This window comes from Bos taurus, chromosome 4, assembly GCF_002263795.3.
Source record: "Bos taurus isolate L1 Dominette 01449 registration number 42190680 breed Hereford chromosome 4, ARS-UCD2.0, whole genome shotgun sequence".
Classification (NCBI taxonomy): domain Eukaryota; kingdom Metazoa; phylum Chordata; class Mammalia; order Artiodactyla; family Bovidae; genus Bos; species Bos taurus.
Window position 1 is genome coordinate 106788605 of NC_037331.1, and position 16128 is coordinate 106804732.

Below are 16128 nucleotides of genomic sequence, written 5' to 3' on the forward strand. Positions count from 1 at the left end.
CTTTACCATCTGAGTTGCTAAGTTGTGTCTGACTCTTTGTGAGCCCATGGACTGCAGCCCACCAGGCTCCTCTGTCCATGGGATTCTCCAGGCAAGAACACTGGAGCGGGTTGCCATGCCCTCCTCCAGGGGGAATCTCCCAGATCCAGGGGTTGAACCCACGTCCCCTGCGTTGACAGGTGGATTCTTTACCACTGAGCCACCTGGGAAGCCCCAGATGGAGGAGACAGAGGGATTAAAAAACACACACACACAAAAACCTGGGGTGAAGTTTCTGTTTATTAACAAAAATATATATGTATATGTATATAATATATATTAAGCCCTCCCCCAACTCCCACAATTCACTTTTGTACTTCTACCCAACCTCCCTTTTTAAAACAAAGAGACTTCAGAGAGCTTCAGAGGCAGTTCCTCGGGAAGCAAGCAGGAGCAGCACCAACGTCCTGTGTCTGGCAGGTCGAGGGACTTGGGGCCCATCGTTGCTCCCTGAGGACAGGGTCGGGGAGGGGAAGGCTCAGTCCTTGAAGCCCTGAATACTGTAAAGAATGCGCTTCTGGTGGCCCGGGAGCGTGATCCCCATCTGCACCAGGTCCCTGTGGGCAAGGAGAGGGGCTGGGTGAGTGCCAGGGCTTGATCCCCAGCAGCCCTGCCCTGCCCAGGCCCCCAGGGTCCTCACTCGGCTGTCAGGTCCAGCACGCACTCCATGGTGTCCAGCCCGGCGGAGCGGAAGTGCAGGATGTAGCGCTTCATTCGGATGGACTCCAGCCACTCGGCCACACTTCGGTAGGGGATCCCGTCGGAGCCGCTCAAGCTGGGCAGGCGAAGGGTCACCCTGTGGGCGTCGGGGGGACCCCTTAGTCTCACACAATGGGAGATGCAGGGCTTTTCTGAAACTGGGGCTCAGCCTCCGTGCCTGTGCTGCCGGTGCAAGCCAGGCGTCTGACACAGGACTTTGTGGGTTAGCCCGGCCATTGTCTCTGAACCCATTTCCTGGCCTGTTGCCTGGCAACAGCCACAGGGCAGGCTGACAGTCGTGCGGCACTGACAGACCTGGGGACAAGAGGCAGTTTTGGAGGTCCAGACAAGGGACCACCGGCCCGCAGGCAATGCAGTGGCCAGCTCTGGGCAACTGATGGGGGCCTGTTAAGATGCGAGGATCAAGTATCCTTGTTGAGAGGAAGCAGGAGGAGGAGAACAGAGGCCCCGGAAGATGGATGTGGCCTCGCCTTTTCTCAGGGTGGCCCCTGGGAGTTCTGGGAGCAGCCCCCAGCTTGCCACCTCCAACCGTGGCTGTTATTCTTGCATTCTGACCCCACAATACAATGAGTGTTCCTGTTCTGAAGCCAGCCGGGGCCAAAAACCATTAGCAAAGTAAATCTGCTGGGGGAAAAATATCCAACATTCCAGAAAGATTAGCACATGCGGTCTCCAGTGCACGAGGGAGTTGTGCTCCAAAAAGATAGTTTCAAAAGTTGGAACTGGGAGCACGTTTTCTCCCAGAAACAAGGTTATATATGGCGGTCTGATACAGAGGCCAGCACACCAGAGTTGCTTTACCCGATAAAGCATTTGAAGCCATGCCCGTCTCTCCCAACTCACCCCCTCAACCAGTCGATTCTCTGTATTCTGGCACTGTTTTCGGTGAAATGCATTTCTGACCATGTCCCTCCCGTGGACAGTTTAAAAAAAAAATTGGTCAGGATCAAGTCCAAACTTCTCTGCACCCTGCATTATTTGCAACTGGCACACCGTCAGCTTCCCAACCCTTGCTGTCTGCATGACCTGGGAGCCTTCCCAGACCCCACAAGGTTGCCTCTCTCAGTCAGGACACGCATCCCCCCGCTGGCTCTTGTCGGTTTCTCTGTCTTCCTTTCCCCATTCTCAGGGACCAAGGCCCCTGGAGCAGGTAGCAGGTTGGCAGCCCCTAGCATATACTCTCTATCTCAGTGTGCTTGCTTCCTGTGCTGTCCTTAGTCACTCAGTCATGTCGGACTCTGCAACCCTGTGGACTGTAGCCCACCAGGCTCCTCTGTCCATGGGGATTCTCCAGGCAAGAATACTGGAGTGGGTTGCCATGCCCTCCTCCATGGGATACCCCCAACCCAGGGATCGAACCCAGGTCTCCTGCATTGGCAGGCAGATTCTTTGCCACCTGAGCCACCAGGGAAGCCTCCATCAAACCAGAGCTATCATGGCTGAGACACTGCACCTCCTCCATCAGAGCAGACTCTTCTCAAAAGTGCAGACTGGAATCCTGCCTCTATGCCTGACTCTTGGGAGCTCCACGGGCCCAGCGCTTGGTGCATGTGGCTGTTTCCATTCTCCCAGACCTGCCCTCCCCACCCAGCTTGGTTACCTGGGATCAAAGTTGGCAATGGTTCGCAGGGAGTGGGGGTTGGCATGCAGATGCTCCAGCTGTGCCTTCAGGCGATGGAAGGTGGGCCGGCGGACACGGTCGTAGGCCCAGCAGTTCTTCATGAGTTCATAGAGGGGGGCAGGGCAGTCCACGGGCGGGGGCAGCCGGTACCCATCCTCAATGCTCTTCATTACCTACAGCGAGGAGGGTAGGAAGCTAGCCTGACAGCCCAGGAGGAATACCTCTGTGCACACAAGATCATTGCCACAGAGCCTCTGAACCCTCTGACCAGGGTAGGCATGGTCAAGACAACAGGGCATGAGGTGAAGGGGACCAGAGAGGACAGGAATGCAGATAAAGGGTCAGAAAGAAGAAATCAGGGTATTTGCAGGAAAGGGCCATGGAGGATTTGGGGAGGGGACGGGAGGTGTGAGAAACACCAGGCTCACCTCCTGATTGCTCATGTCTCCATAGGGCTTGTCCCCGAAGCTGAGCACCTCCCACATCACGATCCCAAAGCTCCACACGTCGCTGGCCGTAGTGAAGATCCGGTGGGCGATGGCTTCTGGGGCTGTCCAACGGATGGGGATCTTCCCTCCCTAACGGGGCACGTGGGGCAGAAAGCTGAGGAGTCTCAGTACCGAAGGGCATGGGAAGCTACTGTGTCCCCATGACCATGCCTCTTGTGTTCTGTATGTACTGACTGCTATATGTATAGCGTGTAGTTGTGGGTGTGAATGTGTATGTGATAGGCATATAAAGCTCTAACCTGGGTTTCATAGGTGCCATCAAAGTTGTCCAGGAGGCGGGTCAGGCCAAAGTCAGACACCTTGCAGCACAGGTTCTGACTCACCAAGATGTTCCTGGCGGCCAGGTCCCGGTGGACATAATTGTGGTCACTGAGGTAGTTCATGCCGGATGCTATGCCCTGCAGCATGGCCACCAGCTGCCCAGGCACTAGCTGGTCCTCCCGCTCCTGCAGCAGGGAGTGGGCAAAGTCAGGGGCTGAGCCTGGTCTCCTCTTCCCAGAATCGGGGTCCATGCCCAGGCGGGGCTCTGTGGCCAGTCCCCTTTCCCAGCTGGTCCTGTACCCTCCTCACCCTTAGGAAGGCATCCAAGGCTCCATTCTCCATAAACTCCGTGATGATCATGATGGGTTTTCCTGAGACACAAAGCACACATCACCCCAGCAGCCTCCACCCCTTCTGCACCCAGAACCAGGCTTCCTGCCTCTGAGAGCACAGCCTCCCTCCACTTCCAGTGGCCTCAGCCCTCCTCTCCTACCCCCGCCCGGGCCCCTGCAGCCCTCTTGGACCCCACCCCTCATACTCTTTGTGACCACGCCCTCCAGGTGCAGAATGTGCGGGTGGTTGAACTGGCCCATGATAGTCGCCTCGCGAAGGAAGTTCCACCACTGGCCTTCCGGAGATGTATCTTTCAAGGTCTTAATAGCCACAATCTTGCCATCCTGGCTGGGAAGTCTCAGGGACCCCCGATACACTTCCCCAAACTCTCCTGGGTGGCAAGAAAACAGGGTCACGGCCAGATACACTGTCAGGCTCCCAAGGGGAACAGGCAGCGACCTCCCCAGTCCTCCAGTTCCCTTATCTTCTCTGGCCCAGAGGATCAGAAACATGGTGTACCCTCCTCCCCGAGTCAAGGCTTGGCTGTACTTCCCAGGGCCGGGGGGCCGGCAGCCTGGAACAGGAGGGCAGCTCTGTAAACTACTGAGCACTGCCTCCCCACCTAGCACAGTTCCGGTGCTCAGGAGACACTGGGCAAGGGGGGACCGTGCGGTGGGGCTGGACTGTGTTCACGAAGGGCAGGCTGGTCAGGGTCAGTACACAGGTGACCGGGGAGGCTGACCACTGCCGCCTCTCTTCCGCAAGCTCCTCCGGTCACAACTCGGCCAGCTTGGCCACACAATCAGCCAAGACACTGCCGAGCTTTGTTCTCTGTTCAGATCCATTTCCCCTGGTGACCCAAGGGATCAGGGCAGCCCAAGGACACTGGGCCCCCAGTGGGGTGGAATGCGGGAGGCCCCGAATACCTCCCACATTTGGGAACCCTCTGAGAAGAGCCTGAGCCGGGGCACAGTGACCCTCTCTCTTGACAGAGATGATGTGTCAAATGCTCTTTATCAGAAATTCCACAATCACAGAGACAGATGGTGCAGGAGGTGGGGGCTGCTCCAGGACACCTGATAAGGGGGTTACAACGTGAACACAGTGGTTTCAGGACACAGGGTACAATGGGGAGGAAACTCATCTGGGAGCTCCTGGGCCAGAGGAGAGGCCAGCTGGGCTCCGTAGGGAAGGGCCGGAAGGAAGGGGCCTGCTGGCAGCTCTGCACTGCCACATAGAGGGGACCACAGGGCTCACCTTCCCCTATGACGGTGTCCACGACCAGCCAGGCCGGGTCGAGCTCCTGGGTGAAGTCCAGGGCTCCCTGGGCAGGGTCTTCATACGCCTGGAGGTCGACGTAAGGCTTCAGCCACAGCTTGTCCTCTGCAGGCAGAACAGGGTGGACTCAGCCCAACTCCAGGGGCTCAGGAGTACTGGTTCAGGAGGGCCAGCAGACCCCAGAGTCCTGGCTCTTCTGACCCCTGAGGAGCCCTGTCCTGGCTGAAGTGAAAGATAGTCTCCTCCCTCAGCAATGAAGCCTCCATAGCCCAGTCACTCCTCCTGTGTCTGTATGCAAAGCTCGTGTGTCCTCACCTCCCAGGGCCCAGAGCAGCAGGCAGGAAGCCAGACCCGAAATGTGTTCACGGCCTCGAGTGACCCAATCTTCCTGAGGCTCCTTGACCCTAAGTCCTTGCCTCCCTCCTCCCTGCAACTCACCACCCTGCTCCAGTCACTCACAGCTCATTCACATTCCCAGACAAGCCTGGCTTCTGCCCCGTGACCTGGATGGGCCCCAGACTCCCCTTTTGGTGGGGCACCTAACGAGGTGACCAGCAGGAAGACCACATGCCTGGAAGGAGCCTTTTCCTCCCTCCCAGCCTCAGCCCACAGACCTGGCCAGGCAGGGCAAGGAAGGCGGCCCAGAGCCTGGACATTTCCGTACGGTAGCTCCGACAGCTCACAGGTAATTGCACAGAGCCTCTGGGGGACTATTAGTACAGAATTAATTAACCAAAGTTAATTAAGGAGCGAAACACCACAGCCCCGGAGACAGGAGAGCCCACTCGTGCCCCCAGAGCTGCGCTAGCAAATCTGGGTCCCTGGGTCCCGTCCTAGGGGCACCTCCCAACACGCATGCGCACACAAACGTGTGCACACAGGTGCTCCCGGCTCACCTCGGTCTCCATCAGCGACGCGATCTCGCTGCCTCTGCTGCCTCTGGTGCCGCCGCCGCTGAGCTCTCCTGTCGGGGTGGGGACCAGGGTCTTCAGGGACCTAGGACCACCTCAGGGGCCCAAATGCTCTTCAGCTGAGCTCTCCTCAGAAACAACAGGGGGTTGGGGGGACTCAGGAGTTCTGGGACTAGTGGGTGGGAAGGCTGTTGGGACTGCATTCAGGAGCTTCTGCTCGGGCACGGGGGACCCAGGGTGGGCAGCGGGGTTGAGGGCACAGGAGAAACACCTGGAACGGAAGAGCAGCATCCCGAGCAGCAGAGCTACACCCAGCAGCAGCCCGAAGATGATGGCCACGATCTCGCCTCCAGTCAGGACCCTGGAAACTGCAGGCACATGGGGTGAAGAAGTCTGGGGGTGCTTAGGGCCCCCAGGGATGATGGAGGCTAAAGGGGCACATGCAGGGGGGTATGTGTCCCCCAACCAGGGAGATGGGTGCAGGTGTGGATGAGAAAGCCTGTGGGAAGGGCCCCATCCAGGGACCATCAGCTTGGGCTGCCAGCCAGTGGACCCTGACCTGAGAGGTTAGGAGACTGGACCGGATGCCGGCTGGCAGTATATGGCATTAGGATGTATGTCTGAGAAGGAGGTGCGGTGTGAGTCTGTATGGAGCTGTCCACCCAGGAAGCTTCTGTGTGTGCGTGCGCGTGTGTCTGTGTGTGTGCGTGTGTGTGTGTATGTGTATACAGGAAGGAGGTCACTAACCAGAACAGGGTCTGAGAAGCCTCAGGGGGATGACAGGTGCGTGTGTGCCTGGGACAGAACACAGAGTAACCCACTGACCTGGTGGGCTGGTCCGAAACTCGTGGTCAGCGGAGAAGGGGCCGGGTCCCAGAGGGGTCACCATGCGGACTCTGACGATGTACGTGGTGTCGGGCTGCAGTTCCGTCAGCAGGACCCTGGGCTCTAGAACCATCTGGTACCGCTCTTCGTCCTGCGGATGGGGGGGCTCATGTTATCTGGGCTGTGCCATACCAGACCTGGTGGAGGAGATGGGCAGTCCTGGGAACATGTGGGAGGGGAGGCTGGGGAATGGTCAGGGCAGGGCTCTTGATGGGGTTCTGTCCTGAGACAGCCACACAGGTCACTGTGGGCCGTCCTTTCCCATCCTGCACCCCAGGCTAGGAAATGTCAGGTGCGTCCAGGCACGGACACTGGAGATGTTTAGTCGCCTTCTCACCTGGTTCAACACGTGCAGCTCGTAGCTGAGGTTCCCCCCGGGGCTGCGGGGCCGGGACCCCGCCCAGGTCAGCTCCAGCTGCCGTGGTGCCTTCTTCACCAGTCTCAGGGACAAGCCTGACAGGGACTCTGCTTCAGAGGGAGGAAATCACTTAAGTAGCTTCTGCTGGCTTCTCACCCATCAACTTGTCCCCATGGTCCTATGCTCCCCCACCCCCCATCTTCTCCAGGCCTTGCTGGCCCCCAAGCCCCTCACCTGCAGACCCCATGTTGATGCTGAGTGAGGCGCTGGCGGGCCTGGAGGCACCCAACCCCGACACTCCATTCTGGGCTTCCACGTTGAAGGTGTAGTTGGCGTGGGGATCGAGGCCGTCCACACGCACGGAGCATGCGGTCAGCCCGCTAGGGCCTGCAGAGAAGCGCACACCTGCCCCGCAGGGCTGGCAGGGCCCCCCGTCCAGGGCTGCTCCCTGACACTGAGAACACTCCACATTGTATGTAACATCTTCACGTTCCCCCAGGTCTGCTGGGGGCTCCCAGCGCAGGGAGAGCTGAGTCCCTGAAACGGAGAAGCTCAGATTTCGGGGGATTGAGGGGGGACCTGTGGGAAAAGACAGGCTATCAGTAGGGGCCAGCGTTGCTCTCTCCCCAAGTTGCTGGCTCCCAGCTTCCTCCCAACACCCTGATTCTCGAAGTCCTCCGAAGGTCCTGCCAAGAGATTTGATTCCTAGTGAGGAAAAGGTAGCTTAACTGCATCTCTGTGCTCTTCTAGGAGAGCAGGGGTGCGGGCTGAGGGCATTAAGTGGCTGGCACCCTGGATGGTCCCCAGTATCTTATAGGCTCTGGAAAGTTCTGACTCCAACACAGGCTCAGCCACAGTCCTGCACCCCCCCACAGACCGCCAGGCCCTGGCCCCGACTCACGTGTGCACGCAGCATGGGGGCCCTCCCCAGGAGCTCGGTAGTGCTCACTCTCGCAGGCACACTCTGTGGCCCCTTCAGCCTCGGCTGTGCTATGTTGGGGGCACCTGAGACACTGGGGTGCGTCCACATCACTCCGATAGGAGCCGCTCGGGCAGGCTGGAGAGAAAACACCACAGAGGCAAGATTGTCCAGCATTTTACAGGCAGAATCATATCCCTCCCTCCAATCCTTTGTGCTAGAAACACCCCGGCACGTGTCTCCCTAGGGCCTTTGGACACTCAGTGTAAAAGTCAACTGAGATGGAGCGTCGGCTTCCCTCCAGCCCTTGGCACCCGGGAGTCCCTCCCACAAGGGGCCCCTGCAGGTTCTCCTCACGTCCTCAAGTCTTCTTACCAAGGCATTCCTCAACATCGCTGCTGCCCTCCTCATACCCAGGCTCACAGTGGCACCGCCCCACCGGTACCAACCACTCGCCATCGGGGCTGCAGTGCATGCGAGGTGCACCCGAGGGGCCAGGGCTGATGTGCGCATGGGGCAGGCAGGTCCCTGCCACTTCGGCCAACCCCCCAGGTCCAGGCAGAGTATTGGGGAATCGGGCCAAGCCATGCACAGTCTCAGGGCAGCGCTGGTAGAAGACCCGGACGGACACCAGGGCCACGCAGGCACCCGGGTTGTGGAAAGCGAGGTAGAGGCCTCGGCGGGTCAGGCGGCCCAAGGAGCAGCGTTCCACGTTCATCTTCACGGCTCTGGATGCAAGGTCTCGGATGGTGAAGCTCTGGTCGGCGGCCACCGTGGTTACCTGGGAAGGAGGTAGGGCATGAGGGAACAAGGCAAAGTCGTGCTTCATTCCCACATCACAGAAGCGACTGCTTGCTTGACACTTCACAATTTATACAGCCGTCAGCGGAGGGCTGATTATGTGGCAGCTACTGAACCAAGCATTTTTATATGCATTAATCCTGCAAGGTGGAATGGATCACCTCCCCATGTGACAGATGAAGAAATTAAAGCCAAGAGAAGTAGAAGAAAGCTGGATAAAATCACCCAGCTACCACCTGGTAGGGCTGGGATGGGAACACAGGCTTTAGGACGCTACAGCTCTGCTACTTCCCACTATTCACAGGTGTTCCCAACCTCAGTGGCAATGAGGTGATCAGTTATAAAGTGTGTCATCGTTCATTTATTACTAATAACCAACTTTACAACAGCTGCTCCTTGGGAAAAAAATGAGAGTACATCCTGTAATAATATGCTCCCTTTTCTTTCGCATTCCAGTATGTTTTCTTGGGTAGGAAAGAAAGGGAAAAGATTAGAGAGTGTGGTCTTCTTACACAACTCTAGGTATACTCGTGAGTGTGTCACACACAGCTGTGGTGAGCACCGATGTAAAAAGTCCAAATACCTCTCTCCTGCCCCCACCATGCCATGCTCTTATCTCAATGGATGCTCATAAAGGCCTCTAAAATAGATGAGGCTGGCACTCATTAATAATAATAAAATATTTTTATCACCACTTCAAGACAAGGAAAAGCTCAGAGAGGTTAAGTGACACTCCCTGTGTCGGGACACAGCTGAAAAGGTACTCGAATCCAGCCCTTCTGATTTCTAGTCCCATATTCTTTTTTGTTATTCCACACCTACACCCTCTTCCTGTTTTTGCCACCTTCTCTCTCTCTGAGCAGAGCAGGGTCATGGAACGGAGCGGGGCAAGGATGAGCATCAGGGCTGAAACGGCCACGAGGGGCAGGAGCACCTTCTGGAACAGGGGCCGCCGGAGCTGAATGCCCACGTCCTGGTCACTCTCCATGTACAGGAGGTTGAAGGTCTCCTTGCAGCCCAAAGGCCCTCCTTCCCCGGGGAAACTCTTGCAGTCCCGCACGGTAAACTGCAACTCCAAGTGGACGCGAGAGGCCTCCTCTCCCCGGTAGATCCAATTGGTGCGAAGCCAGTGGTCAGTGTCTCTGCCTTCTTGCACAGGGCAGTCCTGGTACATGTACAGGGGTGTCCCGTTCAGTATCTGCTGCACCTCACTCCACTGTGAGAGGAAAATCAGAGTCAGCCTCCAAGTCATCATTACCAACTCCCCAGATACTCACTTTCTAGAGTGGAGGCGAGGAAGCTGGTGTCAGAGCTCCACAGGTTCACACTTCTTGTCCTGCTTTCTCTCAACCCCCAAGCACCCGGATAGTAAGGTAACTGCTTAAGACTGGGGACTTATTTGGATATAGCATAAGCGAGACAACAGGCTTCCCAGGTGGTGCCAGTGGTAAAGAACTCGCCTGCCAATGCAGGAGATGCAAGAGATGCAGGTTCGATTCCTGGGTCAGGAAGATCTCCTGACAACCACTCCAGTATTCTTGCTTGGAAAATCCCATGGACAGAAGAGCCTGGCGGACTATGGTCCAAAGGGTTGAAAAGAGTCAGACATGACTGAAGGGGCTTAGCACGTGTGCAAGACAACACCTGCTTAACAATCCTGGCCAGCCAGTCCTGGCCCCTTCAGTGAGCCCACTCCAACTCTAAGAGTATGAGCACCATTTTCACCTATTTCTTCAGCAAAGCTGTCAGATACCCCAAAGGCAGATTTTGGTAGCAAAAGCTCATTCACAGAATCTTTCTGCCTATTTGTTCAGAGGAGGGGAGACTACGTATGACGTGAAGGCTCCTGACTTTCGGAGGGCAAGAGCAAGCATAGAACTCTTCTATATGAGGGAATCTCACCCTCTCCAATGTTCCTTCCAGTTAAGGCCACTATCAAAATCAACAATGCAAAGAGCTGGTTGGACTCCTAGACATCATCCGGTTCACCTTCCTTCACTCTTTCAACATTAAAAAAAATGTTTAATCTTAGTGATAATAATGATGGCCAGCACTAATAGAGTGCTTATCATGGGCCAGTCACTATTCTATGCATTTTGGATGAAGAAGCTGAGTAATAGTTAGGTGAAAGGACTTACTTGCTCAAGGCATCAGCTATTAAGAGGAGGAGCTGGGAGGTGCACCCAGGGATTCTAGGCTCCAGAGTTTATGCTCTTAATCATCATGTTTCTATGTGCTTATTACAAAAAGCCAAAGAATAAAAACCTACATAAAATAAAAAGTGAAATTCTTCTCGTGCATCCACCCATTCTTAACAACTTGGAATAAAGCTTCCCAGATAATTTTCAGAGCTTCTAGAGAAATACTTGAATGTTTTCTCACGTGCATGGTTTTCATGTAAGTTTTATTGAACACATACATCTCATTTTATAACATACTTTTTGCTTTTAACAAATAGTCTTTGAAAGATGTCCACAACAGTGTATGCTGCTGCTGCTGCTGCTAAGTCGCTTCAGTCGTGTCCGACTCTGTGCGACCCCATAGACGGCAGCCCACCAGGCTCCCCCGTCCCTGGGATTCTCCAGGCAAGAACACTGGAGTGGGTTGCCATTTCCTTCTCCAATGCATGAAAGTGAAAAGTGAAAGTGAAGTTGCTCAGTCGTGCTGACTCTTAGCAACCCCATGGACTGCAGCCCACCAGGCTCCTCCACCCATGGGATTTTCCAGGCAAGAGTACTGGAGTGGGGTGCCATTGCCTTCTCCGACAACAGTTTATAGATCTACCTAATTCTTTTCAGCAATTCATAAAATAGTATCTCATTGTATGGATGCACCATAATTTATATAATTATTTACCTATTGTTGGATATTTAGGTAACTTCTAGCTTTTTAAAAAAAATTGTAAGTAAACATGTTTAGATGTATATGATTCTGTAGAACTGCTATATTACAGGGCAAGTACATTATAAATCCTGTAAGAATATATTGCCAATTGTCCTTCACAGGGGCTTTATCAATGTCCACAGTGCAGGAGGTACATTTTCTCAAAACTTCATTAACACTGGACATTAATGAGCTTTTTACTCTTGGCCAATCCTATGGACAAAACAGCTTCTGGCCATTTTAATTTACCTTCTTTGGGGGAGGAGGTTGTGGCATTTTTCTTTTGTTCACTGTCTATGGGTATTTTTATGCAGTTATGTTTTTATAACTTTGCCCAATATTCTACTGTCATCTTTTGAATCCTTTCAGTATTCATTTGGATAAGTTTTTTTTTTTTTTGCATTACAGATATTATTCATTTGTTTGAAATGTATATTTCATATATTTTCTCCATCTTACCATTTAATTTTGCTAATGATGTCTTTTAAAATGTTTACATAATAACATTTTTTCTTCTTTCCTTTTTTTGTGTTATGTAAATATTTTGCTTGGGAAGCTCTCCCATCCCAAATTATAAAGATCTATATTTCTAACATTCTTATAGGTTTGGTTTTTAGGTTTAGATTTAAGCTTCTTAGAATTAATTTTTTTGTGTACAGTGGGCTTCCCAGGTAGGGCTATGGTAAAGAACCCACCTGCCAATGCAGGAGATGCAGGAGACATGGGTTCGATCCCTGGGTTGGGAAGATCCTCTGGAGAAGGGAATGGCAACCCACTCCAGTATTCTTGCCTGGAAAATTCTATGGACAGAGGAGCCTGGCAGGCTACAGTCCATGGGGCAGCAAAGAGTCGGGCACTGAGTGACTGAGCACATAGTGTGAAGATGTAACTTTACTTTCTTCCTTTAAAAAAGAAATTATGGACACTGAATTGTCAATTTATCAACTAGGCTATACCTTGCACATTGATTTGCAATTCCAATGTTATCACAGACTAAAATCTCAAGTATGCAGGTTTGTTTGGGGACTTTCTATTCTGTTGCGTTGACCTGAATATTCTTGTGCAATACCAAATGTTTTAATTATAACTGATGTATAGTATGTTCTGATATCTGGTAGGACAAGTTTCCTATTTCATTATTCTTCTTTTTCAAAAGAATTCTCAGCCGTTCTTAAGCATATTCTCTGCTAGATGAATTTTTAAGAAGCACTCAAATTCTATAAAATATTTCAGTGATATTTTGCCTGCAACCCCCTTATTGTATAAAGAAGAGACTGAGGCCCATGGCAAGCTCACTTTCCCGAGGGTTTTAATCACTGCTTGCAGTGTTAGAAAAGGCGAGGAAAAGCACCATGAACTTAAAAATTCGGGGTGGTGTGGGGCAGGCACAGAAGTATACGTCACTGTGAGGCACGTATTTTTGTATCAGGGTAGGGGGTTCAAAGATAGAACAAGCGGTGTCCCAGCTACAGCGACGGAAGGCAGCGAGGGCCTGTTCTTAGGGAGCTGTGATGGGGAAGCCGTAGTGGAAGGCTTAGGGTGGAGGTCAGGTGGAAAGGTGGTGGGGTGGCTAACGCACAGCTCATTAGCCAGACCGCCAGGGCTGCAGCTGGAGCCAGGAGAAGCAGATGTTCCCAGCTGTAACTCGCTTCCCCTGGTTCCAGCAGTGACAGATGTGGGAGAAGCAGCTGCCCGGGATCCACAGCAAGGATCCTTTCACTTATCACTCTGGTTGCTGGCTGCTACATAGGTCTGTTCTGGGGAGGCTGAATCTGAATGTGTGTGTGTGTTTTGAAAAGACGGGGAAGGATGGAAGGGACGCAGCAGACAGTGGAAATGTGCCTGCTGCTGTCTTCTTGCCTTCCTAGTACAAAGCTGTTTAGCCTGAGCTGCAAAAGGGGCCTTGCTTCCACTCCAGCCCAGTTAGGGGAGACATTTGGGTGGGGAGTAGCGGGGGCAGCCCATGGCAGCCTGCGGATGGACCTGCAGCCCTCACTGTGGAGCGATGAGCTGGTTTATGAGATGCGGCACCTATTAGAACTGGCCTACTCCAGGATTTTCTGAGCAGCCCCTCCTGTAGGATACCTTATGATTTAGTCTATTAATTCTAATTACAGGCCACTCCACGGGAGAGCCCAGAGTACAGCCAGGACCCTGCGACCCAGAGGGAAAGAAACCAAGTAACCCCAGCGCCAGAAATGGAGGCTGGATTCCTACTGCCGTAGGAAAGAAGAGGGGACACCCAGAGAACAGAGTCCAGGTTCAGAGGAAGAGGCCTGAGGCCAGAGTCCTGGAGGCTGTGGCGCTTGCGGAGACTCCTGTGGTCCCAGGCCCAGCTCCGCTGAGTGGCAGCTCGGCTCTGGAACTCACAGGATCCTCCCCCTGTTCACTTGTCTTCCAACAAGGAAGGGGCTTAGAATGCATGGTGTGCCTGGGCTGGGGAGAACGGAAGGGCCAAGGGCTCTCTAATGGGGCAGCTTTTAACTTTGGGAGAGTCAAAGATGCTTTGAAGAAGGTGATGAAAACTCTGGCTCTCCTTTTCCAGAAAAAAAAAAAAGTCCACATACAGCTACCTAACTCTGCATACTCTTTGATGGGGGCCCCTGACCCCCTGAAACCTATCTGCGCAACTCCACTGGGATGGATGGACCCCAGATTGAAGACACTCTTCTGTGTTTGGGTCTCAGCCCCCAACCATCCCAGGGATGGTCCATTCTCTTCCTAGGGGCTGTCACTCTCATCTTCCTCCAAGTCCTCCCAAGTATTGAGCCCTTCCTCGCTGGGGCAGGGGGAGGAGGAGCCAGGCATTGAAGCTTTCCCCATGGGGTGAAGCCTGACCCCCCCAGTCCCATTCAGGAGGCTCTGACTCACCTCCCCTCCCCTCACCCTCCCGGAGGAGACACTTCCAGTTTTTCCAGCTCTTTTCTCTGCTCCTCCACCCACCTCACCATTCAGCCTTGAGCCACCCCAGATGCCCCCTGACACTCACCCCATCCTCTGGGGGATCCAGGAGCCAGCCCAGCTCTTCCTGTGCCATGCTAGTATCCATTAGAGTGACTGAAGGTGGAGAGAAAGGGGGCTGTCATCTCTGGGGGAGGCCCCACACGTGCAACTCACATTCCTCCTCCTGGGCCCGTAGCCCTGAGGCTTCAGCATCCTGTACCCTCACAGCTGTGAGTTCCTGAGGTTTAGGGGATGAAAACCTCCCCGGAAGGAGGATTGAAGAAGAGCTCCAGGGCTTAGACTGTCTTCCTCCCGAGTGTGAAGGGAGAAAGGCAGAGTGGGGCAAGGGTTGGAGGGCTGAACCTTTGGCCAAAGTCAACGGCAGGAAGAGCAGTCCCAGAGACACTGAGCAGCCTCTCACTCGGTAGGGACCATCAGGTGTAGAAATGGAGGGGCCGGTGGACAAGAGAGGAGCTTGGCTGCTGGGGGTCGTTGAGTGGGTAGGATGTGGACAGGGGACTCTGGAGGGGCATCCTGGGTGGGGAGGCTGCCTTCCCCTGGCAAAGGGCCTGGCCTGCCCGTCATTGAGGTGGTGGAGTGGGGGTACAGGCACAGCCAAGAGTCTGGGAAGCGGGGATAGCAGGATCACAGAGCATGCAAGTGTCCACAGGAAAGGCTTGACCTCTGCAGCCAGGAGCCCCTGCACCTAACCCACCCCCAGCTGCAGGTCCCTCTGTCCCCGGGCTTAAGATGGCATAAGGGCACTTCCACCTCCGACTTCCAAAGGTTCAGATCTCTGGGTTGGGAGCCTGAGGCTGGGACTGCTTGGGAATGGAGAGTCCCCAAGATTGCTGGGATGGGAGGCTGCTTCCAGCAGAAACTCACTCTCCACCCCAACCCCACCCAGGAGCAAACTGCTGGCCAGCAGGGAAAGGGGTGAGTGACCCGGGAAAGCAGCTGTTTGGGGTTAAAGGCCAAAGACTGGCCTGGCCAGTCGATCGCCTGGCAGCCGGGCAAAACGAGAGCGCTGGAGAGGGGCTGCGAGGAGAGGGCCTCTCTGGAATGCCGGCTCCCAGGGGAGGAGGGGGTGGGGCGGGGCGGGGCGGGGCGGGGGTCTGTACCTTCCTCGGCGCGCGCCCCCGGGGGCAGCGGGGCGCAGAGCAGCAGCAGCAGCAGCAGCCCGAGCCCCAGGGGCCAGCGCCGCTCCATGGCGCTGGGCCGGGACCTGGGACCGCGGACCGGATGGCGGGGCCAGGTCGCGAGAACTGGGCTAGCCGGGCCGGCCGGGCCGGGGCGGGGAGGGGGCGGGGCCAGCGCCCGGGGCGGAGTCCCGGCCTCACCTGGATCACCTTCTTAAAGGGACAGGAGGGCAGGAAGGAAACTTGTAAAACAGGCCATAAACTTCAAAAAAACCGGAGGCGCCTTGACCGGAACGAGACTGCGGGCGCCGCCTAGTGGGTGGGATTGGGAATCGACTTGGCTCCGTGCTCCTTTGGACCCTAAACCCATCCCTGTCTCCAACCGGCCTTTGGCCTAACTACAGCCTGGTGTCCCCTCCCTTCTCTCTTTCTTCAGGGCCCAGCGCTGTAATAGACACCGGCAGGGGGAAAGCAGGGTAAAGAGACGCGTCTTGATGTTCCCGTCGGGGAGGCTTAGGTGACCATCTT

At 54.8% G+C, this 16128-nt stretch overlaps 1 protein-coding gene across 4 annotated transcripts; it reads right to left on the reverse strand.

The window, feature by feature from the left end:
- Positions 1–260: 260 nt before the first annotated feature.
- EPHA1 (EPH receptor A1) lies at positions 261–15710 on the reverse strand. 4 transcript variants are annotated; one of them, XM_005205859.5, is made up of 19 exons: positions 15583–15705; positions 14508–14575; positions 9570–9851; positions 8210–8615; positions 7817–7972; positions 7150–7494; positions 6895–7022; positions 6498–6648; positions 5944–6040; positions 5658–5725; positions 5376–5471; positions 4741–4866; positions 3689–3874; positions 3460–3521; positions 3129–3335; positions 2809–2958; positions 2360–2553; positions 680–835; positions 262–596 (listed from the first exon to the last, which is right to left on the reverse strand). In XM_005205859.5, the coding sequence occupies exons 1-19, from the start codon at positions 15668–15670 to the stop codon at positions 518–520; spliced, it is 3045 nt and encodes a 1014-aa protein (XP_005205916.1). In that variant the 5' UTR covers positions 15671–15705; the 3' UTR covers positions 262–517. The 4 variants fall into 4 exon arrangements, with proteins under 4 accessions (NP_001137567.1, XP_005205916.1, XP_005205915.1 ...); XM_005205858.5 differs by having other exon boundaries at positions 6895–7025; NM_001144095.1 differs by lacking the exon at positions 5376–5471 and having other exon boundaries at positions 261–596; positions 15583–15710.
- Between the last annotated feature and the right edge of the window lie 418 nt (positions 15711–16128).

Coding starts and splice junctions, on each gene's coding strand:
- EPHA1 (XM_005205858.5), bottom strand. CDS start 15,670: ATGGAGCGGCGCTGGCCCCTGGGGCTCGGGCTGCTGCTGCTGCTGCTG. Junction 14,576..15,582: donor GGGGGCGCGCGCCGAGGAAG/GTACAGACCCCC, acceptor CTCCACCTTCAG/TCACTCTAATGGATACTAGC. Junction 8,616..9,569: donor GGCGGCCCCTGTTCCAGAAG/GTGCTCCTGCCC, acceptor CCTCCTTCCCAG/GTAACCACGGTGGCCGCCGA.